The following is an 11,653-nucleotide window of genomic DNA, read 5'->3' as shown; positions in this document are numbered from 1 at the left end:
TAAGTGGAGAATATTATTTCTTTCTACTATTATGTGGTTAAATATCCTTTCCCTTTTAAATTTCCCATGGTTTTCATGCAAAAAAAAGAAAAATTATGTAAGCTCATATGCTCTTGAATTATTTTTTTTACTGTATTAACCATTAAGTGCATTCAATCAATTTGGTTTTGAATTTTGTTTGCTTGTTGTTTGCAAATTATATATATATATATATATATATATATATATATATATATATATAAAGCTTGCATTGCCACATGTTCGCCTTATTTATCCAATCCAGCGAACTCAGTGACAGTTTTTTGTCGTTTTCATTCGAATTCAGAAAAAAAAAAAAAATGCATTTCACTTATTTTTAGAACGCTATGAATGTTAATATTAAATATTATCATTGAATGAATGTTAACAACGCAGAAAATACAAAGACTGTCAATCAATGTTAATAACTTACTTTGTTCTATGACAATTATTTTTACAAAGCTTCTTATATACCTTTTTATGACACATAATAACTTAAATTAAACGCAACCACACGTGTAAAAATAAGCTAGATCCGTGCTTAAGCTCGTCCTCAATCAACATTTGGCCCGTTCTATTGACTTTTATTCGTTAGCTTTTAATCTGTTGAAAATTTTCAATTTGAAGATGTCAGATATATTAATTTAATTTTGCCATAATTTTATAAAATATAGTTTAATATACAGTTTTGATTGTGACATTAAGTATAGTAAGGATATCTAATTCTCTACTACAAAAGATAGTCGCATGTAAATTTAAATTTATATTTAATAGGTTGAGCGTACAGTGTTAACTAATTTAACTAAAACATGATGAATTCCCCATTGGAATTGTCAAAATGCAAGCACCGTGTGAAAAAATAAAATAAAATTCCAGTGTACGTCTGCAATAAAATAAAAATTTAATCTATTTATTGTTATGAAAAAAGAAAAAATGTATTTATCACAAATATATTATTTTTAACTTCGCCTAAGTAATTTGCGCTTAGCCGGTTTTAAGCCTGGATAAAAGAGGAGGGTTGCAGTAGGTGATAATCAGCGTAAAAATATCGTCACACCTTATGATATTGATTCAAATGATATAATCGTTGGGGCGTCCTCTATTTACAACGCACTACATTGGAGCTCGAGTATAATGAGAAATATGCAATGGTGTAAAGCGTTCACCGAAAGCAATGCGCCATGCCGACGCCCGGGTGTGGTGTTAAGTGAGCAAGGGTTACTACATCATGGACAGGTGTGGGAAAAGAAGTTAGTCCATATGACAGATAGTATAATAGATAGTGGAACAGAATACAAGATAGACATAGAAAACAATAGAAGATATCATAAAATTAGACTAATTAGGAAGGAACAGGATAGGAGGAGGATCATGGTTGGTATTTGAAATGTTGGATCACTTACAGGAAAATTAATGGAGCTTGTGGATATCTTAAAAAAGAAAAGGGTGAATATTGCTTGCATTCAGGAGACTAAATGGGTAAGAGAAAAAAGCAAGGAAGTGGGTAATTAATGGTACAAACTGTGATTTACCGAAAATGAGAGAAATAAGAACGGAGTGGGCATAATTATAGACAGTACATTAAAATACGCTGTAATAGCTGTGAAAAGAGTAAGAGATAGAATTATATTAGTAAAACCAGTACTAGAATGAGAAACAATAAATGTAGTTAGTGCTTATACCCCACAAATAGGACTAGATAGTGAGAGTAAACAAAGGTTTTGAGAATATATAGATGATTTAATGCAAAGCATACCGAATGAAGAGAATGTTTTCATTGGTGGAGATTTGAATGGACATGTAGAAAGTGATAAGCAAGGTTATGAGAATGTTCATGGAGGTTTTGGTTTTGGCAGTCGAAATGAGGAGGGAAAAAAACATCCTAGATTTTGCTACGGTATACGACCTAATACTAGCAAATACTGACTTTATAAAAAGAGAGTCACATTTAGTGACTTTTAAAAGTGGGTAACATAGAAGCCAAATCGACTTCCTCTTAACCAGGAAGATAAATAGAGCTCTATGCAATGATTGCAAGGTCATTCCAGGAGAAGGTTTAACAAGTCAACATCGGTTAGTGGTATTGGATGTCAAGTTTATGAACAATTCAAGTAAGGTTAGAAGAAATAGTATAGCTCGAACAAAGTGATGGGAGTTCAAAAGAGTAAAACAAGAGAAGTTCAAAAATGAGCTTCTCGAGTCCGAAGCATGGAAGCTGGATATGGAGGCCAATGATACGTGGTTACAGATGGCATCAAAGATTAGAGAAGTAGCTAGAAAAGTACTTGGAGAGTCTAAAGGACATGGACCACTCTCAAAAGAGAGATGGTGATGGAATGAGGAAGTACAAAAGGCAATGAAGAGAAAAAGAGAATGGTATAAGAAATTACCTAAATGTGATAATAATGAGGCATATGAACAGTACAATATAGTAAAGAAATAGACAAAAAAGGCAATTAGTCAAGTAAGAGCACAGGCCTTTGAAAAATTATATGAGAAAAATATTTATAGATTAGCAAGGAGGAGAGAAATGAAATGTCAATATCTCAATCAAGTTATGTGCATTAAAAATAAAGAAGGAAAAATGTTGGTGAAATATGAGGACATTAAAGAAAAATGAAGAAATTATTTTAGTGATCTCTTTAATAATAATCAAAATGGTAATAACGTGAATATATACTATTGAACAATAGAAAAGAATGTGAATTATATTAGAAGAATTAGATATTTATAAGTAAATGAAGCACTTAAGAAAATGAAAGTGGGTAAAGCCTGTGGACCCGATGGAATACTAATTGAAGTGTGGAAGTGTTTTGGAGATATGGGAGTGGCATAGTTAACTAAATTATTTAATAAGATTCTAAACTAAAAAAAAATGCATGATGAATGGAGGAGTATTTTAATACATATTTTTAAAAATAAGGGAGACATACAGAGTTGCTCAAACTATAGGGGAATTAAACTCATGAGCCATACTATGAAGTTGTGGGAGAGAGTTGTGGAACATCGACTACGTCATGATACTTCTATATCTCTCAATCAATTTGGTTTCATGCCCGATCGTTCAACTATGGAAGTGATATTTCTCATTAGAAGCTTGATGGAGAAATATAGAGATGTGAAGAAAGATCTACACATAGTTTTTATTCATTTGGAGAAGGCTTATGATAGTGTTCTAAGAGATGTCTTATGGAGTGTGTTAGAACAAAATAGAGTATCTATTAGGTACATACAAGTGTTGAAAGATATGTATGAAGGAGCAAGTACTATTGTGCATACAGTGGGAGGGGATACAAGAAATTTTTCGATCTCAGTTGGATTACACCAAGGATCAGCTACAAGCTCTTACCTTTTTACATTAGTTTTAGATGAATTGACGAAACATATACAAGAGAGTATTACTTGGTGCATGATGTTTGCGGATGATATTGTTCTGATAGATGAGACACGAGAATGAGTCAATAGAAAACTAGAGCTTTGGAGAAGTACTCTAAAGTCAAAGGGCTTTAAGTTAAGTAGAACGAAGACAGAATACATGCATTGTAAGTTCAGTGAAGGCCAAACTGGTGATAGAGAATGAGTTAGTTTGGATGGAGTGGTACTGTCCCAAAGTAATCACTTTAAATATTTCGGCTCAGTCCTTAAAGTAGACAGGGGATGTGAGGAGGATGTTAGTCACAGGATTAAAGCCAGATGGTTGAAGTGGAGACGTGCTACAGGAGTTTTATGTGATCGCAAGATTCCCAATAAGTTGAAAGGAAAATTTTACCATACAGCCATACGACCGGCTATGTTATATGGTAGTGAGTGTTGGGCACTGAATGAGTCATATGCGTCTAAGATAAGAGTTGCAGAGATGAGAATGTTAAGGTGGATGAGTGGTCATATTAGACTAGATAAAGTCCGTAACGAGAGTATTAGAGAAAAGGTAGGAGTGGTACCAATTGAGGATAAGTTGAGAGAAGGGAGATTGAGATGGTTTGGTCACGTGAAACGTAGACATATGAAGGCTCCAGTTAGACAAGTAGAGCACATAGAGAATAGAAAGAAAGTAGTACAACATGACCTAGAAGCATTATACATTTTTTAGGATTTAAACTAAAATCGTTTAGAATAGAGAAAGTGAATCTATATAATTGACTCTAAATTATTGAGATAAATGTTTAGTTGAGTGGAGTTGAGTATATTATTTTCAACCAAACGCATGAAAGCCTATAAACCAAAATGAGCCATGTTGCAAATTGTCATTGGTCCATCAGATCACACAGTAAATTTGAACGGGTAGTGCATAGATTACAGTTTAACAGCATGCAGGGGATCACTCACACCCCAACATCACAAACCCGTGTGTGTTCGTCCGCTGGTGCCTATAACTGTGTCTTTCTCCCATTCATATATTCATAAATCATGCTCTCACGGCTCCCTTTCTCTATTTATCATTGTTAGAACCTGTGAATTGCTTGTTTTGACTGAAACCCTAGGGTTTTAATCGGTCCCGCTCGTCGGATCGAATTTCAATAATCAGTTTCGTGACATCCCTTAGTCTCTCAGAAAATGCCATCAGTGTACGGTGCACGGTTGACAACCTTTGAAGATTCCGAGAAGGAGAGCGAGTACGGTTACGTTCGTAAGGTATTTGATCGATTTGGTTTATCAATTTGATTAGCTTCATTTCGTTCGTTTTCCAACTTAATTCTTTTAGTACTTGGATCTTATTTATGATTAAAAATCGTCTTAGTTTACTTGATAAGTTCAGTGATTGATTGTTTTGAAAGAAGATTATTAGATAGAGTTTACGGGTTTCTCTTAACAATGGTGTCAATGTTGAATTCGGAGCGATCGGATCTGCTCTGTGATATTTTCATTTTTATATATATATTTTTTAAATATTGGATCTACCATGTGCTTGGCGTGGTGATAGCAAAATACTTTGTTAATAATAATGGTATGAATTTGACGAGCAATGAAGTTATAGATCGGCTTTCTTGAAATGCAATAAGTTCTGTTAATCTAACACTCAGACTCGATCTCTTAATGTTTAGTGTTCTATTGCCGGATAAGGCATATGCTATACATTGAGAAAATGGAAGATCGGAATTGTTGCATGGTTGTCTAATTGTTAGCTAATTCCATCAAGCTGCATTCACTTGTGCAGAGCTTTTTCTACATTGTAATCAGGTTATAATGCTTAATTGTTACTCCAACTTTACTCATCATCAACTGTAATCTAAATGCTTTTTGATAATCAATTGTTCAAATGATGAGCGTCTTATTTTTCATTTGTGTTATCGCACTAATGCAATATGTTTTGGCAGGTATCTGGACCAGTTGTGGTTGCAGATGGCATGGCTGGTGCTGCTATGTATGAACTGGTCCGTGTTGGCCATGACAACCTAATAGGTGAAATCATTCGGCTAGAAGGAGATTCTGCCACAATTCAAGGTTCTTGACAACTGTGATTCTTGACAATTGTTGCTCTTTAATTGTTATTCCTCACATTTTTCACTTGAATTCTGCAAGAAGTTTTAACAGAAGGGAATTTGTGAATTTTGATGTCAGTTTATGAGGAAACAGCTGGTTTGATGGTGAATGACCCTGTTCTTCGGACACACAAGGTGATTTTATTACTTAATATTTTTCTGCTATTCTAGATGGTATTTAACTGTGCTTATGAACTGCATTTTGACCCTACAGCCTCTTTCAGTGGAATTGGGACCAGGAATATTGGGGAATATCTTTGATGGAATTCAGGTTTGATAGCTTCATTTCTAGTTGTTATGTATCTCTGCTTTACTCTTTGTCACTTTGTTTTGTTTCGATTGATGGCTTTCTTGGTTAGCCTTTTAACTTTGAACATTGCATACTCAACTACAATGTTAGAGTTTAGCCCTTGTCTGATTTTTTTTCCCCTGTTTTTATCAAAATAGAGGCCTTTGAAAACCATTGCAAAAAGATCTGGTGATGTCTATATCCCTCGTGGTGTGTCTGTCCCGGCCCTTGACAAAGATACGCCCTGGGAATTTCAGCCTAAAAAAATAGGTAGCAAATGGAAAATTGTTAGCATATGATGATGGCTGTACCTCGAATTTCTGATGTATGATCCCCCTAAATTCATTATATTTGATGGCAACAGGTGAGGGAGATCTTGTGACTGGTGGAGACTTATATGCAGTAAGTTCTTTAATTTTGAACCTTTAGTTAGCTAAATTCCTTCTAAAATAGTATGGTCGGAGTTTCCGTGCATTGAATTTGATCTAAGATGTTGTGGGTATTTTGGAATGCAGACTGTCTTTGAAAACAGTCTAATGCAGCATCATGTTGCACTTCCTCCTGATGCCATGGGAAAAATCACTTACATTGCACCTCCAGGTCAATATTCATTGAAGGTTTGTATTCTTTGCCATGTTGTAGTGATTTCTTCTAATGTGTCCTTGCAGTCCAGTTTATTCCTGTAAAATATTTGCTTTGATTTGTGGATGAGATTAAGTAAAGAATTAGAATTATAGTTGCAAGGATTGTTATGTGCAAGTGCCATGTGTGTGATATGTGCCTTTTGTAGGCTTTGATGCTTCTGTCATTATTCATTCATATACGATTTTCATAGATATTGGTTTGACTCCTATATTTATCTGAGCTGTACACATGTGAGAAACTTGCATTTATTTGTAAGTTGTGCTTTAACTTTTATTGTGCAAATCTTACTGATTTCTACTTCCGTTTTAGGACACTGTTTTAGAGCTTGAGTTTCAGGGTGTGAAAAAGCAGTTTACTATGCTTCAGGTTTGTAATTTGTATTTGTGGCCATACTTTTGAGAGTTGTCCATTTACTTGCATCTTAAGCTTTGAAATTTTGGCATGTGCTTGTTCAATGTGCAGACTTGGCCAGTAAGAACACCAAGACCTGTTGCATCAAAGCTAGCTGCTGATACACCTCTACTCACTGGGCAGGTACTTACCATGCATACTAAATTCGTTGGCTCTTTTTTTTTTTTTTAGTTCTTAATACATTTTAGAAACCTTTTGGGATTGTGACATGTCTGATGAATTTGTTTCAAATCAGCGTGTTCTTGATGCCCTTTTTCCCTCTGTCCTTGGTGGAACTTGTGCTATTCCTGGGGCATTTGGTTGTGGGAAAACTGTCATTAGTCAAGCTCTTTCCAAGGTGAGGCTTTTAGATTTCATTTTTTGTCAGGCATAGTTTGCATTTATGATAATGAAGAAGATGTAGAGTGATTGATTAGGTGACTCTTTTTTACTTGCACAGTACTCTAATTCAGACACTGTTGTTTACGTTGGTTGCGGAGAAAGAGGAAATGAAATGGCAGAGGTATGTGTTCTCTTATTTTAGTTAGTAACACCTCTTTATGGTCTTGGAGATTCTTACTGTAATCAATCATTCAGGTACTTATGGATTTTCCACAATTGACAATGACATTACCTGATGGCCGTGAAGAATCTGTCATGAAGCGCACAACACTTGTGGCCAACACTTCCAATATGCCTGTGGCTGCTCGTGAGGCTTCAATTTATACAGGTAATCCAAATTTTTACATATTTTGGCATGATAAATAGTTGGCTGAAAGTTGAATCTCTTGCCAATGCTTTCTCAGTATAATAATCTATCTTATAGCTGTAACCTTTTATTTCCTCACAACATCTGTTAATTCTAACCTTTTAATTATCTTCTTATATCATATATTTTTAACTTTAGGGAACATTAGTTCTAGAAATGGATACTAATAGGTTTTATCCCTCCTGTTTGTCTCATCACCTAATTTTTGCTTTTTTCTTGTATCAAAATCTAGCATCTTGTGATTGATAAATTGTCAGATCAATGCTGGTTGATTAGGAGTGGTTGACTGGGAAAAACCTCAACCGTAAATTTTCTTTTGTTAAGCTAAATGTTGTGCATCAGTAAATGAATGTATTAGGATTTTCTTTATTTCATTTACAACACAGGCAAAAATGTGTGCATCAAATACATTGTGTGGCTATTGTTACTTCTTGTGAATACCTTGTTTTGATGTTAATTGTACGGGTGAATGTGTTATTATTCTCAGGAATCACTATAGCTGAATACTTCAGAGATATGGGCTACAATGTCAGCATGATGGCAGATTCAACGTCTCGTTGGGCAGAAGCATTGCGTGAAATTTCTGGGCGTCTGGTTAGGTCCTCCTTTAGCTTATTTAATGATATATTTTGCTGGAAACTTATACACATTTCTTGAAGCTTTGATAAGCCATATTTTTAGGCATAGTAGACCCTCTTATATGGACTATTATAGTAGTGCCTGACCTTCTGTGGGTTCTATAGAATCTTACCCAAGTCAAGCATTCACAGCTAGCACACAAGCTACTTTGTGCCTGTGTCATGATGTGCCCATTAACTGCAGCCTGCAGTGACAGATCATAAGTTACAAGAGTTACATTGTATAGATATGGAGAAGGTGAATATAGTTAATCATGAATGTTGCCAGAGATTGAATGATCTCTGATATTCATCAAATTATAATGAACTGATTACAGAACCATTTGTAAAAGCATCATTGAGCCCGACATTCAAGGGCTTCAACGCCTCCATACTATTAACTCTATTATATTGCAGTTGTAGTTAGGGTTATATAGTATAGTAGGTAAGTGTTGTATAATTAGAGTATACAGATTTACAGTTTGTTACTATTCTATTGTTATTTTATGGATGCATTTAGCTGCGAACTAGCATCTATCATGTTAACTTTTTCATTGTGCTGTTAAAAAATGTGTTATCCTGATAACTCTAATTGTTCATGACTTGACTTTTTCTTGCAGGCAGAAATGCCTGCAGATAGTGGATATCCTGCTTATTTGGCAGCACGTTTAGCCTCATTTTATGAGCGTGCTGGTAAAGTAAAATGTCTTGGATCACCAGAACGAACTGGTAGCGTCACAATTGTTGGTGCTGTTTCCCCTCCTGGTGGAGATTTTTCAGATCCTGTTACTTCAGCTACCCTCAGTATTGTCCAGGTAATTGTATACATCCTATATTAAGTGACTCTTTTTGTATTTGAAGGTGCCAATAGTAATGTGCAATTGCAAATTAGGCAGCATTGCCTTTTTCCTTGGATGGCCTGGGTGCAACTGTAGTGATATTCTTCATCTGGTGCATCTGCAGAACGTGTTTAGCCTCTTTGTATCTGTTATTGTTGTTGATGGAATTGCCCATTTGGATTTTTATAGGTCTTCTGGGGTTTGGACAAGAAACTCGCCCAGAGGAAGCATTTCCCTTCTGTTAATTGGCTTATTTCCTACTCAAAGTACTCATCAGTACGTTAGCAATTTCTTTACAATCCTTGTATAATGGTTTTCAGACCTTTTTGCCTTTGATCCCTATATTGCATGCAGCTGTCATTATTTATTTTATTGTTTCTCTTCTTTTTCTAGGCACTGGAGTCTTTCTATGATCAATTTGATCCAGATTTTATTAACATCAGGACAAAGGCCCGTGAAGTGCTACAGAGAGAGGATGATCTAAATGAAATAGTCCAGGTAGGCTACCTATTCCAACATCTGTTTTATTCTAAGTCCCCAAGGCCCAAAATGAGTGGAATATGTGACTTGCCTCTAACTTTTGAGGACATTGTATGGATGGAGAATTGGTGAGCTATGTGTGATGGGCATGCTGTTACTAATCATTTTTTCTCTGAGAACTATACATTAGTCAGATTTATGCTTGTATTCTCCTGCTTTTTTTAATTGGATGATGTAGATATGTACTCTGGAGCACAACATTCAGCAGAATTTGTGGGGCCTGTCTGATCAGTCGTTTGGACCATTTGAGACCCCAATTCTTCCTGAAATCAAATAGAATGTTAGACTTGTTGCACTTCTTAAATCTAATTGTTGAATGCCAATGGCTATTTTGGTATGCAGCTTGTTGGAAAGGATGCTTTAGCTGAGACAGATAAGATCATTTTGGAGACTGCAAAGCTTTTGAGAGAAGACTATCTTGCTCAGAATGCATTTACTCCGTAAGCTTCAGCTTCTCTGTTGAATCTTTCTATGAAATATATCTGAATGATTTCAATCAATTTATTTGTAATTTAGTAATGATTCTCTGAATGTCTTTTGAATGACACAGATATGACAAATTCTGTCCTTTCTACAAGTCTGTTTGGATGATGCGCAACATAATTCATTTTTACAATTTGGCCAATCAGGTAGATCATCCCCCCTCCCCCTTTTTTCATGTGTATAAAGAAGGAGAGAAGCAGCTTGTATTCAATTTACTGTTTCCAGAGTCTATTTTATAACATGCCTAGTAGATCTTTTTTTTGGCCCCCTTCTTTTTTGATTGTTTTCTCTTCCTCCTTTTCCCCTTTTTTATCTCTGTAAGTTTCTCCTGGAATAAGTGACGGGAAGAAACAGAATTGCTTTGTGCATTTACTTCTCTTGCCTTCCACTCTGAATATGGTGATTTTCAGTAGCAGTTATAATTTTTCAGTGATGCTTGTGGTGTTTCTCTTTGTTGCTGAGAACATGGATTTGAAAAGGGGCTTGAAAATAAGGTTTTATCATGGTGGAGTGCTTTCATTGATTTTTGTAGTTATCTTGCTTTTCATTTTCCACACTTGCTTTTCTAGGGAGCCTTGTGAACTAATTTTGTTCTGCAGGACATAGTGTTAGTAGTAAGTATTGGCATCTTCAAAAAAGGAATATGTGAATCTTTGTCATTGTGTTTGGCGCATGGGAAACTTTGGTACTTGGTAGTTTAAACATGATAAGCTTAAATATATCTGTATAGATGTACAACAATCTAAAGACGTAGCATGGTCATGGATCTTTTATACTTGCAGAGTGTGGAGAGAGCAGCTGGTATGGATGGCCAGAAGATAACATACAGCCTCATCAAGCATCGGTTGGGAGATCTCTTCTACCGTTTAGTGTAAGGAAAATGATGATGCTTGCGGGTGTCTCCTTCAAACGAAAATGAAAAAAAGGGGGTGGGGGTGGGGGAAGAGGGAAATCTATTCAACTATCAAAGATAATTATATTAAGATCTAGTTGGTCATCGTTGGTTGCAGGTCTCAGAAATTTGAGGATCCAGCAGAGGGAGAAGCGGCTCTTGTGGCAAAATTCAGCAAGTTGCACGAGGATCTAACTGCAGGTTTCCGTGCCCTGGATGATGAGACCCGATGATTTAGTAGTTCGAAATTTTGGTTTCTTTGTTTGTTAGATTCCATAAAGACGCAGTGTTGGTATGTCTATTGTCCATGTTGTGGTGCTTTGTTTGGCTATAATTTTAGTTGGGTTGCGACAGTTACTATGTACTACTGTCAAATTTCATTTTCAGTTCTACTGGGCGGAAGGGGACAATAACTATTCCATATATATTTATTCAATAAGGTCTATTCAGGTGGTAACATGTATGATTTAATTTATTATTATTTGAACATTTAAATATTACCCTCTTAATCGGATGATTAATATCTTTCAAATTTCTCAGTTGTGGAAAGTGGGGACTAATTGATTGTGTAATTTAATATGGTTGACGTTATTCACGTCACATTTTAGCGGTTCCTCTGCTGTTATTATTTTTTTATTTCTGTCCATCAAATGAAAGATTTCCAGAGTATCACAACTAGGGGTGAGCAATC

At 35.5% G+C, this 11,653-nt stretch overlaps 1 protein-coding gene across 1 annotated transcript; it reads left to right on the top strand.

Moving 5' to 3' along the window:
• Positions 1 to 4,339: 4,339 nt before the first annotated feature.
• LOC110665706 (V-type proton ATPase catalytic subunit A) lies at positions 4,340 to 11,457 on the top strand. Its single transcript, XM_021825928.2, has 20 exons — positions 4,340 to 4,650; positions 5,334 to 5,460; positions 5,578 to 5,633; positions 5,713 to 5,769; positions 5,946 to 6,057; positions 6,152 to 6,189; positions 6,303 to 6,404; positions 6,742 to 6,798; positions 6,895 to 6,966; positions 7,079 to 7,180; positions 7,283 to 7,345; positions 7,420 to 7,552; positions 8,079 to 8,185; positions 8,829 to 9,023; positions 9,237 to 9,323; positions 9,441 to 9,545; positions 9,930 to 10,027; positions 10,138 to 10,216; positions 10,853 to 10,941; positions 11,081 to 11,457. Exons 1-20 carry the CDS (start codon positions 4,573 to 4,575, stop codon positions 11,193 to 11,195), a joined length of 1,872 nt encoding a protein of 623 aa, XP_021681620.2. The 5' UTR covers positions 4,340 to 4,572; the 3' UTR covers positions 11,196 to 11,457.
• Positions 11,458 to 11,653: the final 196 nt, after the last annotated feature.

The sequence above is a fragment of the Hevea brasiliensis genome, chromosome 13 (genome assembly GCF_030052815.1).
Source record: "Hevea brasiliensis isolate MT/VB/25A 57/8 chromosome 13, ASM3005281v1, whole genome shotgun sequence".
Lineage (NCBI taxonomy): Eukaryota > Viridiplantae > Streptophyta > Magnoliopsida > Malpighiales > Euphorbiaceae > Hevea > Hevea brasiliensis.
The sequence above is the reverse complement of the archived record's forward strand: the minus strand, read 5'-3'. Positions and strand labels throughout refer to the sequence as shown.

Excerpts from the sequence above, each read along its gene's own strand:
- LOC110665706 (XM_021825928.2), top strand. The coding sequence starts at position 4,573 with ATGCCATCAGTGTACGGTGCACGGTTGACAACCTTTGAAGATTCCGAG. Across the intron at positions 5,634-5,712 it reads CTGTTCTTCGGACACACAAG|CCTCTTTCAGTGGAATTGGG; the intron begins GTGATTTTATTA and ends TTGACCCTACAG. Across the intron at positions 9,024-9,236 it reads CTACCCTCAGTATTGTCCAG|GTCTTCTGGGGTTTGGACAA; the intron begins GTAATTGTATAC and ends GGATTTTTATAG.